We start from the raw sequence: 22307 nt of genomic DNA on the forward strand, positions 1-22307 counted from the left end.
TTTCTTCTTTGCTCTGAATCCCTCCGATTCCCCTCAGGGGGGTGTACACCCCTTGCGATAATTTGTCTGTCACAAATGCAACTGCGCCCTCTCCGTGGCTTTCCTTGGCCCAAAAATGAGTTTCAGCCATCCCATCTGGCTGTCACAGGCAAGATGTCGCCAAGAATAGAAGCTTCCCATCCTTCCACATTTCATGGCTGAATTGTCATATTTGTGTGTGACTTATGTCTTTGACCCTCCCATGCTAGACGTATTTTACATCTGATTTGTACTTATGGAGCTTTGAAGTCAGTGCGCTCTTCGTCTCTGGCTGTCACTGCTGGCTGCATATATAAAAAAGAATCAGGCTTTGGGGCTGCTATACAATGCAGATGGGGTATAAAACATGGTGCATATATTTAGAAACAACAGGAGTCAGATGTTTTTCACTGTTACTACACAGCAGCACAGTTCTCCCATGAAAACCAGTTTCTGTGGGAGCTAAAGGCACTAATCATTTCCTCTCAGCACACTGATCTGAAATCTATTTGTGGACGCAGTAGGAGAAGAGAGAGGAAATCAGAAAACATCTTTAACAACTTGTCTCATCTAATAAGATTAGCAGAGCCGCTTACACAGTCATGACATGGAGATACACACAGATAACCCTGTAATAACTCATTATTCTTCCCATTTCCACATCGACGCCTAGTCAAGGCTCGCTGACAGCGCGTGTTGTTGTTGTGCGTACACAGCTATCAGGCCAATCTAGGCACTGCAGCAGCGTGGGGTGAGCTGGGTGAATTCTGCCTCGAATGCCAGAGCACAAAGAGAGCTAGCAATAGAAGGACATGGAGATAGCATTCTCTGCTTTTCAGAGGCTGTGGCATTAGTGACACATGCATGAGTGCAAATGGAAAAAAATCACCGTGCAGGCTCTCGGTTTCTCTTGGTTTGGCAGAAAGGCTGCGAGGGGAGAGTAGGACACAAATCAATTCAGTGTGTGCGCATGCACAAATGTGTAGTCATAAGACAGACACAGATAATGTCCCAAAAAATACAGGAAACAGCTGAATGAATAGTAAGTGCAGTAAAGGGCACTGAAAATTGTTGCGATTTCTTCCTTCCTTTGTTGAAATTTTCCTATCTTCAATACAAATTTTCCTTGATAACAATGGGCCCAGTTGTACAAACAAATTTGTTCTTACGAGGCATGTGTGAGCATTTTAAGATCATTTGTGGCATTCACCAATTTTCTTTTTAAATTTACGAACGGACAGACCACTCCTCTTCAGAGGGGGAAAGTACATTTATTTAAAAATACAGTGGTTTTATGTGAATTAATCTGGAGTTAAATATGACATTGATTCAATTAAAAATTCTTACAAGAAACTTAAAGGAGGAATTTGTAAGTTTTGCTATTGCTACATAGCCAAGGTTAGCATTAACAGCTGTTTACTTACAAGTCTAGAAGAAATGTAGCAAGTTCAGCATCAAACTTCATTCCTTTACTTGCCAAAAACTCTCTCCAGAGCAACAGCAGTGTTTTGCTTCTTGTTTTATCACTTCTTTTCTTCTACTGAATTTAGCATACTAACCAGTTCACGGTCTGACTGGCCTGTCTCATCACTTTCCGATAACACTTCATCGTACTGTCCAGACTGCCCTGAAGAAGTAGCGCTGTTCAGACGGCGTATTCTAACCTCTTGTATTCTTAACCCAACAATGGCTGAGGCTCTTGGCAAGCAATCATTACCATTATCCACTCCCGGCAAGACACCGCATTCAGCAGCAGAGAAAACGTACAAATTGCCCCTTTAATGCAAAGTTAATATTCTGTTTGCCATATAATAATCATCATCATGGCTTGCCAATTTACATAGATAATTTTTTAGATTTTAATATTTTTACTGGCATATTTTGTCACAGCAGCTTCTACATTTCAGTAGTTTTTTTGAAAATCCACTCACTCCTCTTGCTGCCTTAGGGTCTTTATGCAGATTGCTGTCCAGTATCATCATCTACTGTAGGCTGTAATATTCTTTAGCCTGATATGCCAGTTGTCGCTCCGTTGATGGTCTTGCATATTAGTCATGGACCACTTTGCTTCAGAAAGACATTCTTTAGCATTTTACTTAAAGATACCTAAACAATTCCATCTTTATTTCTGTCACTGTGCTGTGCTGCTCCAATCGTTGACAGGGACACTTTTTTCTAATTGCTTTGTGTCCTCTAATACAACTACTGGCTCTGCTACATTTGATATATAGCAATTTTAGGGGTGTTGATAATGCTAATAATCAAATCTCACGAACGTGCACATCTTCTTAAAAATGTGGGATTTATCAGTCTGAAAGGAGCCATTCACAACAAGTTTGTGCAATTAAGAGTTTGGTGACTTGGAACATTTGTATGAATATATGTCTCTAATTATAGATATTGTATGAATTGTATTTCTTTTGTAGAATTTCAGAACATAAAAGCATGACTTTTTCAGTTGCTAAATGTCAGCTACAGAAATATACTACTTTCACCTTGTGGTTGTTGCATCCATCAAACACTCATCCATACACATTTCTAGCAATGGCAAAGTACTTAAAAGCTGCCCTAGCCTTCACTTAAGTGTCATAAGATGGTTTTTAGTGTGAGTGGGTGCATGCCTATTTATGCTTGTGCTGCTGTCTGTGGGCAACATAACTGGATCACATAGCGTTATCCTGCTAAGAGTGCCAGATCCAATTTGCAGTATTGGACAATACAACACAGAAGCACCAAAAACTTTAGACAATCACAGTGAAGTATTTGAAATTTCAGTTTAATCTGCTTTACTACAAATGACAACTAATCTGAAATGTCCCGATGTAGTAAACCCCACCCACGCCCAAATCCTGGGGCTAAAATAAATTCAGAGATTTTAGTCCACAAATACTGTTTGACTCAGGTGTGGTGTGCATGCCTGTGATTAGCAGCCAGATTGATGACTTCAAGGAGGAGCAGTGGCCCCGTTGTGCTGTGCGTGCAGACAGAGGGAGGCCATCGTGTGCGTGATGATGAGGCCTGGAGTGTGTGGTATTGACCGGAGGATGTCACGTCGTGATTAGTAGGAGATATCACACTTGCCGGGCTCAGATGCACATCGATCCTGGAACCCGGGTACAGCCTGTCAATGGGGTCATTTTTATCCTCCTCTCCTCCTCTGGCTTTCTCCCCTTCTGCCTCCTGCTATTTCCATTTCCTATCCTCTCCTTTACTCATACCTTCATCTTTCCTCAGCCTTCCTCTTGTCTCTCTCCCATCCTTTTTTGTCTTTTTTTTCCCCTTTCTTCTGTGTCTCCACTGTTCTGCTTTCCCATTCCCTCTCTCTTCCCTCCATTCACCCTCATGGATCAAACTCTTTATCTGGCCTAAGCCACAGCCTGCAGGCAAGCAGGCAGTGTCTACAGAGGCTAGAGCAGAAGACCAACAGCTTCAAACAACATTATATAGGGCTGGCATGAAGCATGTCTCACATTGATAGATGAAAACACTGGCCCTTCAGACACTGCCTCTATATGGACACGATGAAACATGAGCAGGGCAGTCCTCCTGTTTTCAAAGCCCACTGCTCTTCACTAAAATATTGCTACAACGCCTCCTGGGATGTAAGACTAAAGTTTTGTAGGAATTAGGACACAGTGCACTTTTGTATTCTGATCCATGCAAAACAAAGCAGTTGGTTTCTGGGAAGAAGATGCATTTTTTTGTTGTTTTTTTTTTTTTTTTTTTTTTTTGGCAGCTATCCTGTTGGATCATCTGTTACAAAATCAGTCCAGAGTAAATCTGGTTTAGAGGAAAAGTGAAGCCAGGTAACAAGAATAGTTGCAGCCATAAAGGAGCAAGAAAACAAATCGAGCATGCAATGAATCATAAGTAGAAAGTCTTATATGGGTTGTTTTATGTCATGTTTCATTTTTAATATTTAAGCAAACAAATACTACTCATAACGCTTTTACTTGGATTAATGCTCACACACACACACGCGCACATTCGCATACTGACTGGATGCTTTTATGCTTTAACTTACAGTATTATCCTGTAGCCTGAGGGAATCCAGGACATGTATTCTGTGACACTACTACTGTCACAGAATCAATGGCTTGCCCTTTTCCTTATTCCATCAGCCGTGATCATTTTGAAGTTGACAAGTTCGATGTTGGACAGATATTTTAATGGAACAGAAAAACAATGTAGGTGTTGTTTCAGGGCCAGACCACTGTGAAATTATCCATGGACTAATGCATGATCAGACCAGAGGCACTTGTGTTTAAGTGGATGCAGCCTGTGGTACTGTAGGCTGTAGCCATGGAGACAGCAGCTTTAACCCTGTGTTATATGACTGCCAAGTGGCCAAGGATGTACAATTAGGCAAATGTTATAAGTATTCGTCCCCCAGCTGGCATTAAATATTCCAGATGGGAACAAACTATGTCATACATCTTTATCATTTAGAAAAACAGTAACACTTTGTGGAAATAGATGAGTGTTAAGAACAAAAGGCAGCACTGAGAGAGGAAGAAAATAAGAGAGCCTGAGTGAAATGCAGCAAGAGAGGCAGCGCAACATTTATTGAGTGTGTCCAACTGAGTGCTAGCCTAGTTTGATTGTAGACTGGAGAGAAATGTTTGCAGCAGAGGGGGCTCTGCATAGTCCACGGGTCTATGGAGATTTGCTTACAGTGAAGAGATGGTGGAGGTAAGATGGCTCAGAGGATTCAGGCTCCGCTGAATGCAGGCTTATGTCTAATAATCAGCAGGGAGGGACTCAGCATGGTCCCTCTGAGAAAGAGAGACAGGGAGAGTGAGAGAAAGAGAGAGAGAGACGGAAAAACAGCAGAGGAAACATTGAAGGCGAGGGAGAAGCAAGTACAAGATCTAGTAGTTGTGGGAGATGAAAAAAGAGAGAAAAAGACATGTCCCTGTGGCCACGTTACTTCTCTCTTATGATGGCTTTTATGCGTATGAGAAGAATTTAGATAAGATTTTGCTGCTTTACATATTTTCACCCCATTACCTCTTAAAGCCATGTGAAATATTGTTAAGAAAATGAATTGCTGACCTATAAAATGAGACTCTGCCAATCCAAACTTTCAAGGTCATCTGATAGATGTCTCATTGATGTCATCTTCATTAAGCTTCCTTTTTTTTTCTTTTTTTTTTTGTTTAATTTGGATGACATTGTTAAGGTTGTAGTGGTTTTGCAGGATACATTTTACAGTCACATATATCTCAGGGCCAGACTGATAAAACTCTCCGCTGATGCTTCAGTGATTTTTGCCAGCTGTTCCAGATTACAAAGTACAGTCATTTATGGCGCTTACTGGCATCATCACCAACACAACATCCTTGTCCATTAACACGGACTGAACACTCACACATGCCCGTATTTGCCACGTAATACATCAGCAGAGATTCAAAGCACAGCCACGTCATGGTACCCTCTCTCTCTCTCTCTCTCTCTCCAGTGAAGCAGCATTGGCACGTTAATATCAGCAGTTCATCCCTATTGCAGTTGTCACAACATGGCCTAAACTTATGTGTGCTTGTTTGAGCCTGTGGGTGAGTGTGTGGCTCTCTAACCTGTGCGGTCGTCATCATACCCTCAAGGTCAAGCTTTTTTCCTTTTTTTTCCTCCCCCCATCAACGGTGAATTATCTCCACAAGCCGCTCCACCAATCCAGGGTCTGAACCGCATGCCCATTTAACAGGTGTCTAGTGAGGGGGCAGCGCGGTCGAGGTCGGCAAACAGCAGCGCAGAGGCGGCTGCAGAGCGACGCGACAGCATTTTAGCAGGGGCCCAATGAGTGATTACCTCGGAGCTCCAGTCATAATTCAGCGTGACCTCAATCTGCCAGCAACGCTATGCTTTGATGGATCTGCTCACAGTTTTGGTGTCGGGTTCTCGCATGTCAAACACAGGCAGATAATGATAGGGCTATCTGTTGCTTTTACAAAGTTAAAACATGCTAGATATGAATGTGACACACATGGTGATAGTGTTGCATCATGCTCTTTCTCTTTAATTCATCTGGATATTGAGTGAGGAACTGTTAACTACGTAGATGTCAGAGTAGGTAGCGAAGACAAAACAATGTCACAAATGGTTAACCCACATCATGACGATGCCTTGTCGTCTGTCGGTCCATTCATCTTTGCCGCAGCTTATCAATCAAAGTCAACACAAATACATGTGCGCTCACAGACGCACACATACACCTCCCAATGTGGATAATTAGTGGATTCCCTCAGTGGGTGATAGAGCCTGTGCTCTTCTCTCCTCTCTCTCTGACCTTCCCCAGTGAGCTTCCTACCACAGTGGGGCTCATCACACACAGCTCTAATACATATTTATCGGTACGATGACAGCTCATGTGAGCTGGATTTATATGTTTCTTGACGAACAATAGTAAAGCCTCAGTCACTCTTCCTCCCTTTCATCAACGAAAACGGGAGATAAATCCAGTAGTGTCAACCTGGCTCTTCTGTGGGAGCGTAGGTACAGACAGACACGGGACCAAGCCTACTTGCATTCAAGCCGCTCTCCTCAATTACGACAAACGGATTTGATATACGTAGGTCTGTCAAATCGCCTCGGCAATCACAGGAAATGCTCTGCTGGCAAACGTTTTCCTACAGCAACTTCTGATCAAAGACGTTCAGAGAGTGGCTGTGGCATGGCTGGCAGCATTGGGATTCAGGAAAGACTCCCTGCACCATGACTGGTTGTGTTTGCACAGCGCAATCTGAGTTGAGATGTGACGAGAGGCAATACCACTAAAGAGTGAGGGGAGGGGAAGGGAGGGGAGAGGAGGAGAAGGAGAGGGGAGGGATGGCAGGATTAAGCACCCCCACCCCCTCCAAACTCTCTGCCTCAGAGCGGCCATCTTTCATCTTGCGGCTGCCCCTCTAATGCTTTCAAGTGGTTGAAACCCTCGACATCTGCTTCCGCTCCCTGGGACACGGCATAGGCCGCCGTCCTGCAGAGATGCACAACCACAGGACAGCTCTGGAGGGCAGTGTCAGGGCAAGGCCGCAGGAAGCATGTAGAGTGAGACACATGATGCAGAAACACAGAAAAACAAACGGGATTTCTCGCACTGAGGCTGAATTTAAACAACTCAGACATGTATTGAAATCTTCACTGTCAACAGCTGCTTTCAGACCCAAAAATAATTGTTCAAACACACAAATTGTGGCTTATACTAGTAAACACACTCACCACAGAAACATTTCACAGTTCACTCACCCAGACACATTAATTCTACTTACTACTTGCGAACAAATAAATGTAAATAGCTCTGTAAATAAACACTTCATCTTCGCCAAGAAGAAATAAGCCCCCCGCCGACTCTGATTAAGACTACCAAAGTGATATATCTGGCACTTAAGTCTGCTGTTTACCTCATAAACACAAAGGCTTCAACACAGCCACCCACACTGACGCTGAAATATCACAAACTGAGACTGCGTGCCTGTGAGTTTTTCTGCTGGTCTTTGTGGCTTCAATGTGCTGTAGAGTCGTCTAATGACTTCTTTTTTTTTTTTTTAATGCGTGCCATTTCGGGAGCAGTTCATCTGCCGTGGTTTCCAATATCACGAGTTCAGTGGAATCCCTTGACTCTGGCAGTGATAGTGCCATGAGCAATAAAACAGCATGGTCAAGTGGTATAAGCTTTGCCTCTGATTTTCTTTGAGATGGGTATAACAGCACTTGTGAATTCAAAAAACCATATCAGGTGGGCAGATGAGTGGTGCTGTCAACACAGAGATGGCCAGGGAGCTCTGCCGAGACAGAGAGGATGTCATGTCACCTTCACTTTTTTTTTCCCCCCCAAAAGGGGGACGCAATTCAATTATTCTTGAGGAAATGATGTTTGTTATTTGGGATCTGTTCCTTGTGGTGAAAAGTCATTTTAGATTTCCTTCATACTGCACTGCAACTGAAATGTAATTTAATTTGTAAGAGCACCCCATGAGACTGTAGATTTGCTCGCCTTGGTTTCTGAACCCCCACCATCACTGCAACCCCTCCTATATGTAGATTCAGATGGTCTCTTGACTTTTAGTGCAACACATTTCTATTTCTGTGTATCACAAGCAGGAGACTATGGTGTTCTGTACGGTTTGGTCTTCTTTCATTGTGTGCCACCATGCTGCATTGTATTGCCGGGTGAATATGTGCAACTCCATTCCTTCTGCAAATGTAGGGAGTAGGAGTCTAGTTTTATTTATAGCAATCCACCCACAGACTCCTGTAGAATTTAGTGATCTTTCAGGTAAAAAAAAAAAAAGAGACTTTTAACTTGCACAAGGCATAACTGATGCAGAGGTACTCTGTGTGTGTACGTAATGACTGCAAAAAGGAGCATCTGTGTCTATAATTGCAGTGTTTGAGGTTCATCCAATTTCAGATACCTTGCAAAGTACATTAACAGGAAGAGGCCATGGGCATGGGGTTCATATATTCAAGAGCACTTAAATTGGACTCACATTTCATGTAAGGAAAGGAAATTCATGTTTGGTATGGCATAGTCTGGTTTGCCTGTTTTGATGCCACACTGGCAGCATCTGCTTTAGACAAACATACAGGGACTATTACAGAGTGAGCGTATAGAGATAGATGGAAGAAGGGTAGATGACAGACAGAGTGCTGATTCCCTCCTCTGTCTGCGAGCTGTCTGTGAGACCAGGCCATCTGCACATTCATTATCACAGCCATGATTCCATTATTGTTCTGTGTGGCAACAAGGACTTGTTCTGTCTGGCCTTTGTTATTCTTATCAACTGAGTAGTTGACAGCCTCCTTTTGATCATGGCAGCAACGAAATTAACAACTATCATGTAGTATTGCACATAACTGAATTATCCTCCGTAATGTACCGACACACTAAACATCATCCCGTCTCTTCTTCCTGTGTCCTTGTGCAGGTCTGTTCCACAGAGCCATCATTCAGAGCGGGTCAGCTCTCTCCAGCTGGGCAGTGAACTACCAGCCGGTCAAGTATACGCGTCTCCTGGCGGAGAAGGTTGGCTGTAATGTCCTGGACACCTTAGACATGGTGGACTGTCTGAGGAAGAAGAGCTCCAGGGAGCTGGTGGAACAGGACATACAACCAGCGAGGTACCATGTGGCCTTTGGACCCGTAATCGACGGTGATGTGATCCCCGATGACCCCGAGATCCTGATGGAGCAGGGCGAGTTCCTCAACTACGACATCATGCTGGGGGTCAACCAGGGCGAAGGGCTGCGGTTTGTGGAGAACGTGGTGGATTCAGAGGACGGCGTGTCTGGGAATGACTTTGATTTCTCTGTCTCAGACTTTGTGGACAGTCTGTACGGGTACCCAGAGGGCAAGGATACCCTGAGGGAGACCATCAAGTTCATGTACACAGACTGGGCAGACAGAGACAATCCAGAGACCAGGCGCAAGACGCTGGTGGCTCTGTTCACCGATCACCAGTGGGTAGAGCCGTCGGTGGTGACAGCTGATCTCCACGCTCGCTATGGCTCGCCCACTTACTTCTACGCCTTCTATCACCACTGCCAGAGCCTGATGAAGCCTGCCTGGTCAGACGCCGCCCACGGGGACGAGGTGCCCTATGTTTTTGGAATTCCTATGATTGGTCCCACTGACCTTTTCCCCTGTAACTTTTCAAAGAACGATGTCATGCTTAGTGCTGTGGTGATGACCTACTGGACCAACTTTGCCAAGACTGGGTGAGTAAAATGACTGTTGACCAATTGAAAATGAGCATCATTAGGATTTTATCAATACCAGTACTGATTGGTATTTTTTTATCAGTACTCCTTTCTTAATTTTGATGAGATTACAAGATTACTGGACAAGTAGCTAGTTGCTTCAAAAACACATATCAAATATAAGGAAGCACTTGAAAATAAATGGCATACAGAGTTGTTTTATTCTGACCACGCTGCAGTTAACATTAAACAGTATTGAAGCTGTTTGTTTAAAGTGTCGGTGCTGTGGGGTTGTTTCGCCTGATATCCAGTGTTACCTTGACATGAGGTCGACCTGTTGAGTTATTCGGGGCAATGGTGCCGCTTGCTTACTCCAGCTGAGGGGGAGGGATGACTGGCCGCAGTGATGGCTGTTACACATAGTTGTTATAGGGTTATTGTGATTTTCCTTTGGTTTGCTACAGTTAGCTCAATCTACAGAGTACTTTAACCTTTCCACTACGTAGATCAGAGCGTAAACTCAACAATGACCATCCCTGATCCCAAGTTAAATCAGACAGTGTTTGTATCAGGGGTCTAATGATAGTGGCAGTACAAGATACTCACACATATCACACAACAACCTTTTAAATGAGTTAAGCAACAGGACTTTCACATTAGTAAAACCAGTGATCACACAATTACAAACTTGTTAAGTTATTATTAGGGAGAAACATAGAGACATCCTATCTCAGCTCTAATAAAAGAACTCCTGTGCCACAGAATAGAAGCTGCAGGAAAAAGGAAGCTCTACAATAGATAGTAAGGGACAGAAAGGACATTTTTTCAGAGGTGTTTTTTGCCTGGACTTCCTGGGTCTCAGTCTGAAAACCTGAGACATATTGAATCTGAGGAAGATTAAATGTTCCTCCAGAATGTGCGTTGTGCTATTTGTGCTTGGCTGACTGTTTGGGTTGAGTATGTGTGCATGGCTCTCTGCCTTTCTGTATACTTCTGTGTGTATGTGTGTATTTGTGTGTGCATGTTAGGCTGGAAATACTATCTATGCTCTATTATACCGAGGCCCAAAAGACACAGAGACTTATCAGGGAGGCATATCAAACTCTTGCCCTCGGCGGTATCGATTCCCTCAGCCTGGACCCAGTCGATCACTCGTGCCCTGGGTGACTCCCACTCCCCACTATGCTCAATTTCACCCCCACCCATCACAAAGCCTGCCCATTTTGTATGACTACTAGTAATCATTTTTAACAACTAAAATTTAATTTGACAATCCCCGTTACCAGAGGTATTGATCCCATCCTGAATGGGATGCAGTCTGAAATCTTGTTCTGTTTTTTATCTGTCTCTATATCATCTGCTGTGCAATCAGGTGGCATTTACATCCAGTTGTCTGGCTGATAGGATGAGCCCCGGGGCCATCGCCTCTGTTAGATCCTTCAACTGCTAATGGCAGACTAGTGCAGATGGACTGATGTCAGCTGTTTTGGCTCCTCAAGGAAAGCAATGAGGTCCATCAGTGATGCTCGGACTAAACAGCTGTCTCCCCTGCCTGGCAGCCATCTTGTGTCAACACATACAAAGCTGAAATTTGTAGATACAGATGGAATTTATTACTTGTCCTTCCAAGAATATTATCTGCTGTTAAGAAGAGAGGATGTGTTTAACTTTAATGAGAAAAGTTTGAGGCCTAAAGGTAACAATGCACAGTGCTTATGTACTGAATCACTCTGAACTTGGATCTTGCCATGTCAGTGAAATTAATTCTGATGGACGATGACAGCCTTCCCATCTTATCTCAGCCACTCAGATTCAACACAGTGCTATGGGCAGTGAGTTTGCTGTGACCCTAACCTGGCCTTCACCCTTGAAAAAGCAGCAGAAGTCGAAACGACAAATTGCACTTTACTGTTGACCCCATGTCAGTTTTGTAGATTTGCACACCACTGATTGATCGAGATTTGAAGCAGAGCAGTGGGAGGGTAAACTGGTTCTATATCTGTGTTGGCCATGTTACGGGTGGTATCCACCCTATAGTGTGTCACCTTGGCTTAACTCCAGACAAGGGATTACAGGCAGACCACAATTAGGCACTCAGATGGTAAAGAGCCTGGGATTAGATCCCTGGATAATAGAAAACTCAGTGTGCTGATCCAAAGGGCAATTTTACTCCAACCCAAGTAAAGGAATCTACCACAAACTCTTTTCAGGGGGGGATGAGGATGTGAGCTATTTCCCATAGATTCTGAAGTTCAGCCTCCTCATTCATACCACACTAGGGGATATAGATCTCTCCTCTAACACCACCCAACCCTGTCTGGCTCTAGAGGACATCCTTTTAATTAAGACCCAGTTGAATTCCCTTTGCCTTCGTGGCCTGTCCAACAGCCATCTTCCCTATATTTGTAAAGCAGCTCTCGCTCCCCCTCCAGATGTTCGTAACGAACTGACCCAGATTGCACTTCCTGCCCCCGTCTCTTAATCGGTTGTAGAAACATGTGTGACATGATGTTGAAACACTTGGGCTGCATGTCAACAGTGTGTATCATAGCAGCATCCCCCCCAAAAGCTCTTTCTGTCCCTGGCTCTCATGTGTCATCTTTACAGGGCAAATCCCTGCCCATGCGCCTTTTTTTTTTTCTCCATCAGTGTCAGTGAAGCATAAAAGCATACAGAGAGTGCACGCTGTCAAATCTTCTTACTGCGTGTGTGCGCATGTGTGTGTGAGTGCGATTGTGAGAGTGTGTGTTTACACTATGAGGCTGTTCTTTCCTGAGAGTTAGGGATGTTTCAGAAGCCGGGGATTTACTCAGCTCAGAGTTATTTTTCTGGCTGCAACATTTGTTTTACTATTGACAGGCAAAAATTGGCCCGCGCTTTATTGCCACAACAACTTCTTCTGCACAGTTTCTTCAAAACTTTTACTGCAAGTCCACATATCATGACTTCCACACCTTCAAAAAAAAAAAAAAAAAAAAAAAAAAACAGGCATGTAGGCACAGCAACACGACTATACACAAAAACACTGGCAGAGCACTTCAGAGAAAGCCCAGATCAATCAAGACCTAGATCAATCATTATATATCATTAGTGCTATAAATATGTTGGTCCATCTCCTCGCTTCTTGTTTTTTTTCCCTGCTGGCTGGTGCTCATTTCCCCTGTTCTGTGTGTGAGCCATGCTGAGCCACATGCTGTGCAGGGCCTTGCTTGGTAGTTAAAGAGCAGAGCGCTGTCATGTGCTGAATTTTCTTCCTCATTCTCCTCCACTGCTCTTCCATCCTCCTCTCTCTCTCTCTCATTATTCTACACAAAAAAAGAAAGTCGACTCATGTATTACATTCACAACATGAGCTAAAATATGCAGTATTGATTGCTTTGTCTTTAGTGACAACGGCTGTCAACCAAACAAATGTAGATAGAAGTTAACTACAATGAGTCTATAGTGAAGTTTAACAGCCAACGCTTTGATTTACAACCCTGCTGGTTGATTTTTTTTTGTGTGTTTTCCTACCGCTTGTCAATCGAACAACCCTCCTCTGTGGAGTTAACGACAAGTATACATCAACCGTCTCTCCCATCTGACCTCATTCACGCACTGCTTCAGGGATTTTTTTTTTTTTTTTTTACCCCAGCTGTCTAGAGGTTACATCACTCATCCCTGATCCCCCTTCCTTGTCCTCTCACTGGATTATCCCCCATTCCCTTTAGCTTCCTTCGTTAGGGCCAACTCAACCTGTACCAGGAGCCTGTGAATGCTTGTGGAACAGCACAGCCCCAAACAGCCACCTACCTACTCCATTAAATAGGCACTCACTTGATAGGAGATTTGTAGCCAATATCCTGATTTGCATTAGAGAAGGTAAGGAAGTGGTGTGGCTTGTTAAGGGGCCTGGATGCCATTGATCGGTGTCCATGCTGTGTGCTGAATGTAATGAGGAGGACAGCGGGGGAGAAGGTGGAGAAGAAGTAGATCTGCATGTGTGCATCCATAAGTAAGTGGTTGTCTGATTAAAACTGGGATAAATACCAGTAATATTAACATTGAGTGATCAAAAATTGCAATTTAGAAGGGATAGAAAGCTGTTGTTAGTTGAAAGAGAGGGAAAGGGAATGTAGGGAATGTGTCAGAAGAGGGGGGAGGTGTTTGGTTTGCTGCCACTCATCTAATCAAACAAATCAATAGTGTCCATAATAAGGAGTGGTCTGAGAGCTGTGTCCTCCAACACTTCTGCACGCCCCAAAGTCACAGCGCCTCGCCCTGCATCATTTAGCCTGCTGAACCGAAGGCTGCCATTAAATATGAACCACGCATCACTCAGCCCTCTGCCCCAGCATGCAACCACATGAAGGGTAAAAGAGCACAGCCTGATAATTTGCCCACTCAGTGCTGAAGTTGCCCCCCTACACTGTGCCAAGACAAAGTCTACAAACAGAATTAGATTGAGTGTATTTATTAAAAATTTACACAGAACGCACGGAAAAGGGCGCTGGGAACCTTCTGTTGGAGTGAAAATTACAATTAACTGCTTACTTTGTGTTACCTGCAATGTAGATAAACAACTCCAGGGGATGAATTTGTTACACAACAGTGACAATAACTTAAAATAAAAAAAAAAACGACTTTCCATATTTTGGCAGCTTAGCAAAATGAGCATTGGTGTCACTGAATTAGTACGTGTTCCTTGTTTTATATTGAGAAACTATACTCAGCTGAGAATTCAGAGACCTTGAGTGTAGTGAAAATAGATTCTTGTCATCTGCCTTAGGGCACCGAAACGTGTCTTTTCAGATTTGGTGATGGCTAGGTCTATGATCATTCAAGCGCTTCAAATTACATCAGGATGAAAAGGGGAAGGAGGTACATGGGAAATGAAAAAAAGAAAGAAATGATATTCATTCTTCCCCCTTATCTACCTTTTACATCAGTGCTCGCAGATAGGCTTGGAATAGCTAATGAGCTAAGTCCCTGTTCCGCCACATGCATAAGTAGAGCTGAGAGTCGTGTCTGTTAAGAGACAGGGTGTCTTATAGTAGAGCTGTTTAACACAGAAGCCGCTTTTTTTCATGGCGGCATGTCCGGCTTTGTGAAATGTGACATGTCTTATGTTCAAGTGCTGCACTTGCGTGGCCCCAGAGGTCATTACACCATGATGCCTCACATACACAAACACACATACACACACAAACTCCCAGTCAATCACAGATACAAACACTTGGGAGCACTTAAACACGCATGGCAGACCAAGGTTAGCGTGGGTCAGCGGGTCATCATGAGGGGAGGGGGGTGGTCAGGGGAGCTGACTGAGGAGGAGATGAAGGCGATGGTTTATAGTACCACAGCCATATGAACACATCAGAGGAAATCTGAAAGGCCATTAAAACGCCTGCTTTTATGGGTGTAATAATCCCTCTCCTCTGCCTGGGAGTCCAGCCACAGCTCCAATGACCATCCGGATTAAGAGGGAGGCCTGACAGGAGGCAGGCTATCAGCTAATGCAGGGGAGCTCTGAGAGCCCAACAGGACCACAAACATCACATTATATGCCAGAGCCGTTTATACAAGTCACGACGAGGCGTTTTCTATAGAGCTGAACATATACAGCGTGCTCGGGCAAGTGTTTGGACAACGTGGTACTGTTCAATACATTTTATCACCAGACTGTTATAATATTTGAATGTGAAATGATAGGATGAGCATGAGGTTCGAGCACAGAGTGTCAGCTTTAATATACGGCTATTCAGGCACATCAAATGATCGGGCAAAACAGTGCAGACTTTTTTTGTTGTTGTTGTTCTCATTCCCACCCCCCTCATTTCAGCTTCCCAGAAGTTTTCTGACAGGTCAAGATAATGTAATGTTCAGTAAGCGTTCTCTTTTTTTTTTTTTTTTACATTTTTTTATCTCTAATGAAAATTCTTTACTTTGCAGCAACTTCTAATGGTATTTGGTCCATCAAGATCAGCAGACTGTTATATATCTTATCGTCAAGTTTCTCTTCCTGCCTATTTAATTCTATTTTCTTTGTCTGTATCTTTGAGTATTCGACTGGGACTAGTCTCAGCTGACTTTATAGTCATTAAATTGTTTCACACACAAACTAATAAGAGCACAGAGGCAAAACAAAATATCTCTGTTCACACACTCATGGAGCTCACCATACAGATTAAGACATTGTGGATGGTAAAGGTAGAACAGCTTGAAAGTTTACTTATTTATTTATTGCCTACAAAGGGTGAACACAGTATTATTTTGGGAAGCTTATAATTTTTTGTGTGTAAGGCTGAGACTGAGCTCTAAATCCATGCTACATACTAATTCTATACAGTACATAATGAATACTAATCATTGTAATATACTGCTTCAGCAACTAATATACAAAAACATCAGTATACTAATACATTTTACAGCAGCCATGATATTGTTGTCAATCACTTTGCAACTTTGCAATGTCACTGCCACTCAAACTTCACAAAGAGACATCAAAATGTTCCCACTGCCCATTTAATACTTTTTTTTGTTTGTTTGTTTTCCAGTATCTTTCTGGAGCTGTCTAATCACCATCCATCCATAGTGTACATCAATAGCTCAGAAATCGGTCGTTATCGTTTTGTCATTTTTCTAATGTGAACACACTGTATATTAAAAAGCAGCTTAAAGTCCTATGCAGTATGGATATGGGGCAATGGATTGACTGTGACTGCAAAGATAGACTGCATACTTTGCTATAGTTTTCTTCCGATTTCGGTTTCCATTTTATTTTGTTGTCATATTCAGTCTCATAAACATGCATATCATCAGCTTCGCTCTGGCAGCATTCATTACAGGACTGTTGTATTTGATTATGTTGTACAGGTGTTCTACAGTGAACCACCTGTGATTTCCACGCAGAACTGAGATAGATTGCCACCTGCAGAAATTTTGGCAAAAAAAAAAAAAAAGCACTATTTTACAGTGTAGAAAAAACACAGCAGCACTGCTCTCAGGAAATATTATAAAGTAGATGTGACTACATTGCATCACACAGTATCCAGGAAGCCTCAGTACAAATAGAGCAGGGTAACCTAGTAGCCCTCACCACAATGAGAGGCAGGAACCGAGCTCAGATCACTCCCTCTGACTCTACTGCTCTGACTCACAGCTCAGGGCAGGACTTCAAAGCCAGCAAGCAGCCCAAAGTTGAGCAGCAGTGGTAGAAATTGTTCAAAGGAATGTAGCCTGTTTACTATTGACTTTGCAACAATTACCCAAGCATATGTGTGTGTAATTAGATAAGGCAGCCAGTTGTTCTCTAATGCGGCAAATCAAATTAACTAAAGATGCCACATTGATTTCTTTGTGTTCCCTAAATTATTCATCTTCACTTGCACTGAACCAGCCAGCCAGCCACCAAAGAGCTTTTCTAACTCCTCTGCACCATCGCTCCCTAGCTCCCCTGCATATACTGATTGTTTTGTAAGATCTATCCAAGTACCTTTTCAATGTTTTCACCATCACAATTCAGCAAACTGACCTTCCTGAACAGAGAGCATTTCCAGTGGAAATGCCCGGTATTCCCATCAACAGAGATGGCTCTACCTCCATCATCACATCATGTGCGTGTATGTACAGTATACTGAATATGTGTGTGAGAGAGGGGGGAGAAAATTTGCTTGCACGTGTGTGTGACGGCACGCACAGGAGTGCTGTGAGAATTCATGAAGCACGGAGACTGCAGACAACCACGTCTCAGGCTGCTTCATTGACGTCCTGTTCTCTGGCATGTTGCACACAGGGAGATCAATATGACCTTACCTCCACCACCCGCTCCTTTGAAACTTAATTACTGATATTCAGCTACAAAGTCATCATAGTCTGGCTGTCAATATTCATTGGGGATCATTACGGGCCTAATAAAAGAGGTTATTTACGGGCTGCTCTGCTGACACCGGCCCAGGTCCAGGGATTCAGCTCCAGCCATCTCAATTTGCTTTACCGCTCTCTTGCTCGCTCTCTCTCTTTCTCTCTCTCTCTCTCTCTCTCTCCCTCTCCCTCTCTCACCTCTCCCAGAAGCACTGACCTGAAAAAGAAAAATTGACAGCAGAGAAACGAACAGGAGAGAGGATGGAGGGTGAATTCTTCTGGCATGGCTTTTAATTCTCTTGGCCATGTTTGGGGGTTTTTCAGCACGCGCCAAAAAAACACTGGAGCCGCCATATCCCTAAATCCCTGACTAAATTTGAACTTTGCTTCCCACTGACATTGCAATCAGACCCGCGAAGGGATATTTCATGACATTTAGAGAAATGTCGCGCAGATCCTTGCCTCCTTGCAACAACACAGTGTTAACTTCTCTTCTCCCAACATCAGTTATTGTGTTTTCAAGGCTGCAGCACTATTCTTCAGGTTCTTCCACTGAAAGTCCTTTCATCAGTACCAAAAGCAATACCAAGGGACGCACAACTCCCACTCCTGGAATTGTACAGTAACATGGCTACAAGGACTTGTGTGATTGCGGGAAATTGCTATATGTTAATTCATTCAATAAATCAATAGCTTCACTGTAATTGAAATGGTTGGCCATCCAGTGCTGAAGCAAAGTGTCGAAAGCTGAAAAGTGGAACAGTGAACTCTGTAGGCCAAAAGAGGTACTGCATCCAGAAAAATCTCTCTCTCTCCCTCTTTCTCTCTCTCTCTCCCCCTCCCATCTCTCTCACACTCTTACTCAGTCTCACACACTCTCACACATCCCCTTTGTCTCTCACTTTCAGTCTCATACACACAAACATCCTTATATCCAAATACACACACATAAGCACGCAGCTCTGCAGTTCCCTTTTAGTGTCTTGATTAATATGGTCCACTTTACATCAGTACACTGGATGCCAATGCACACTGTGCTGCCTTCCCTGAGCAATTAGCAGAGGGGCTCCACCAGTGCTGGATTATCAACAACAAGATGCCTCCTGACGCGAGCCCTAAAGCCTGCTGACTTATTCATATGTGTTTACTTTAAAAGCCTCTGCCCTGGTTTTTGTGGGTGGGCTGAAATAAGAACAACATCTGGGTAGAGAGGAGAAAGAGAGTGTGTGTGTGGAGGTGTTTGTGTGTGTGTGTGTGGGGGGGGGGGGGGGGGCACATTAGCCAGGCACATTATGCCCACAGAGAGGTGGCTGAGAAGGGCAAGGGACTGGTTCCTGCCACACTGGGCTCTTGTGGTTGAGATAAAAATAAGTATGAATGGTATTAGGAAAATGATTAAATAGGAGAAATCAGTGCCAGTTGATGCGGTTACACAAAGTGTGATACATACCGCACTTGAATCAATTTTTAACTGCAGTCTGTTGCTGTTTTGAGTTTCACCAAATAAGATCAATAAATTCTCTACTAGTGGCAGAACGCCTTTGACGCCAAAATATAATCTGTGACTGATACAGTTATGTTTTCTTTTTTAGTGTTTTTATGTGCTTCCTATTCCCGTGTGAATATCAGAGCATGAATAATTAAATGTAGTCTCAAAATCTAATTTAACACTATCGTGTCTGGATCTTCTCTGTCCACAGGGATCCAAACAAGCCGGTACCCCAAGACACCAAGTTCATCCACACCAAGGCCAACCGCTTTGAAGAGGTGGCCTGGTCCAAGTACAACCCCCAGGACCAGTTGTACCTGCATATTGGCCTGAAGCCACGTGTGCGCGACCATTACCGTGCCACCAAAGTGGCCTTCTGGAAACACCTAGTGCCCCACCTGTACAACCTCCACGACATGTTCCACTACACCTCCACCACCACCAAAGTGCCCCCGCCAGAGACCACGCAGAACACCCTGTCCACCAAGAGGCCCAACGGGAAGACCTCCTGGCCGTTCAACACCAAGCGGCCTCCCATGTCGCCGGCCTACAACAGCGAGGACAAAGACTGGAGTGACGACGAGGAGACGGGGCCGCTGGTGGTGGAGAATCCGCGGGATTATTCCACAGAGCTCAGCGTTACCATCGCTGTCGGAGCTTCGCTGCTCTTTCTCAATGTGCTGGCTTTCGCAGCCCTCTACTACCGCAAGGACAAGCGGCGGCAGGACTCCGGCCATGGGCAGCCCAGCCCGCAGCGCCAGACCACCTCCAACGACATTGGCCACCACGCGCCCGAGGAGGAGATCATGTCGCTGCAGATGAACCAGACGCACCATGAGTGCGAGGCGGGGAACAGCAACGAGGGGGCACTCCGCTTGGCCTCCCTGCCCGACTACACGCTTACTCTCCGGCGCTCTCCGGACGACATCCCCCTCATGACCCCCAACACCATCACCATGATCCCCAATTCCCTGGTGGGCATGCCCAACCTGCACCCTTACAATACCTTCACAACAGGTTTCAACTCCACCGGTCTGCCACACTCTCACTCAACCACCCGCGTATAGCTTTAAGGAGGCCAGGGGCAGCCGGCGCAGGCGGGAGGGGTGGTGGAGGAGGAGGAGGACGAGCAGGAGGATGAACGAACGGAGGAGAGGATTGTGTTTTATAAATATCACAGGGAGAGGGAGGGCTGCGAGGGGGAGGGGAGGGGAAGGGCAGGAGTCGGATTAAAACGTGAAGAGATTTAACAAGACTTTTACTACGAGGAGAGTTGCTGAGAGCTCTCTATGGATGTCAAGTTGTGCAGAGCTGCCAAAATCAAACTGCTTCCCTTCTCCTGATCAGGGGAGTGGGTCTTTCTGCAGTGTTCTTTTCTAAAATAATCATTTTAAAAGCCTTTTTAAGCAGACTGAGGAGATATCAACACTTTTTTTCTTGAATTCATAACAAAAACAAAGAAAAGTGCTTTTTATTTCCCATCCCTTCCTCCTGCAGGAGACACATCTAGAACAATGGCCTCTACGTCAATATTCGCAAAATGTTTTTAATTGCTTCTTTGTTTTGTTTTACGTTTCAATGCCTTACAAAGCTTGTTCTTTTTTGTCATTATTTCTATTCCCTGAGACTATTCCAAGAGGAGTGTGTTACAAGCAGATGAGACTCAAAGATGAGAGACTGAATCCAGGATGGGAACCTAGAGGATATGCAGATGTAGAGATTTTAAACCCATTTTGGGCAACTCATTTTTTTTTTCCCCTTCTGTTGCGTACCAACACAACAACAGCCACACACACTTTTGTTTTCTTTTTTTTCCGTATAGAAATGATTTGTCTGGGACAGCTCTTGCCAGGAGATGAGAAGGCAGAGATAAATACTATGTTACTGTGATTGTTTTGTTAAGAAAAAAAGTGCATCTTTTACAGCCAATTTATCTGTTAAGCTATCTGATATTATCTCCACAAAGTGTGCACGTACACATGCTGCTTAGAGCACCTGTGTGTTTGTGTGCATGTGAAAATGATTTTTCATTCCTTGCGTGCAAGTGCGGTTAAGAGGCTGAGATAAAGGAAGAGACACATTGTCGGAACTTGCAAATGCGAGAGTAGTGAGCGAGCGAGCGAGCGAGCGTGTATGTGTGTGAGAAAGCGTGTGAATATGGGGGGGAGAGAGAGAGAGAGAGAGAGAGTGTGTGTGTGTCCGTGCACCTGTTTTTTTTGTTTGTAGGTTGTATAATGTGGTTTTGGGGGGGTGGGGGGTGGTGGGGGTGGGGTCGTGGGGGCTGAGTATTTTCTCATGTTGTTGATTTTGGTTCACCACCAGTAGTGTTTCTGCTGCGTCTCTGGGTGTCTGTCTTTGCGAAATAGCACTTTTGTTATTTTCAAAGTTATATATGTCTAATTTTGCTTAAAGATTACAGAATAAATCTATTATTTTACGTGTAAGAGAAAAAAAATAGCTAAAGATTCAACCGAACTAACTGACATGATTCCATTGACTTTGTAAGAGTTCCTCTTCGAGAGCAGACAGTGGCCTGTTTGCACTGAATAAACCTACATCAGTGCACACTTGTATTTCTTTGAATATATATATAAATATGGGCATACATACATATATGTATAGGGCTTCTATGGAGATATCACTCCCACTTACAAAACATTTAAAACACTGTTCAGACTGAAAAGCACCAACACAAATAATTTCTATGTATTGTTGTTGTCATTTGAAACATCCCAAGCCAAGACAGCTCTAGGTGTCTTTGTAAGAGCTCTATATGTATATTTATGTATAAAATATTTAATATTTATTTATGTATACCAGATGCATACATGCTGATTGTGCCATGTGCCAAATTAAAACTGTAAAAAAATGAAGAATATAAAGTTTCACTAAACTTTTTTTTCCCCTCTCTCGATCAAAGTTCTTTTTCTCCCTTTTATGACTTTTCATTATTTCCATTTTGAATGAGTTAAAAAAGAAATTTTCTTGCAGCAAGTGCAAGTCTCCCCCCAGGACTTCCTCTTTACCTCCTATCTCCTCCTCCTCCTCCCTCTCTCCTTTTCTCTCACTGAAACCTTTGAGAAAAACAGGCTAACAGCTTGGGGCCTATCGTGCATAACTCCAGATTTTACTGTAATTCATGCAAAGTAGTGCTGCAGCAATGGGAGATTGTGAAAAGATTGCCTTGATGTACTCACATTGCATCCTATTATATGTTATTCTCGGGGAGAAACTGGAGTTATTGATTCTGCCAGTAAAACTG

At 43.7% G+C, this 22307-nt stretch overlaps 1 protein-coding gene across 2 annotated transcripts in view; it reads left to right on the forward strand.

Moving 5' to 3' along the window:
- Positions 1–21299, forward strand: part of nlgn3a (neuroligin 3a) — a 115725-nt gene extending 94426 nt beyond the window's left edge. For both annotated transcript variants that reach the window (XM_018675646.2, XM_018675647.2), the window contains 2 exons: positions 8943–9732; positions 19257–21299. In XM_018675646.2, coding sequence (XP_018531162.1) covers positions 8943–9732; positions 19257–20112 — 1646 coding nt within the window. In that variant the 3' untranslated portion in view covers positions 20113–21299. The remainder of the gene's footprint in view (positions 1–8942; positions 9733–19256) is intronic.
- The last annotated feature ends 1008 nt before the right edge of the window (positions 21300–22307 follow it).

The sequence above is a fragment of the Lates calcarifer genome, linkage group LG8 (assembly GCF_001640805.2).
Source record: "Lates calcarifer isolate ASB-BC8 linkage group LG8, TLL_Latcal_v3, whole genome shotgun sequence".
In the NCBI taxonomy this organism is placed as follows: Eukaryota; Metazoa; Chordata; class Actinopteri; family Centropomidae; genus Lates; species Lates calcarifer.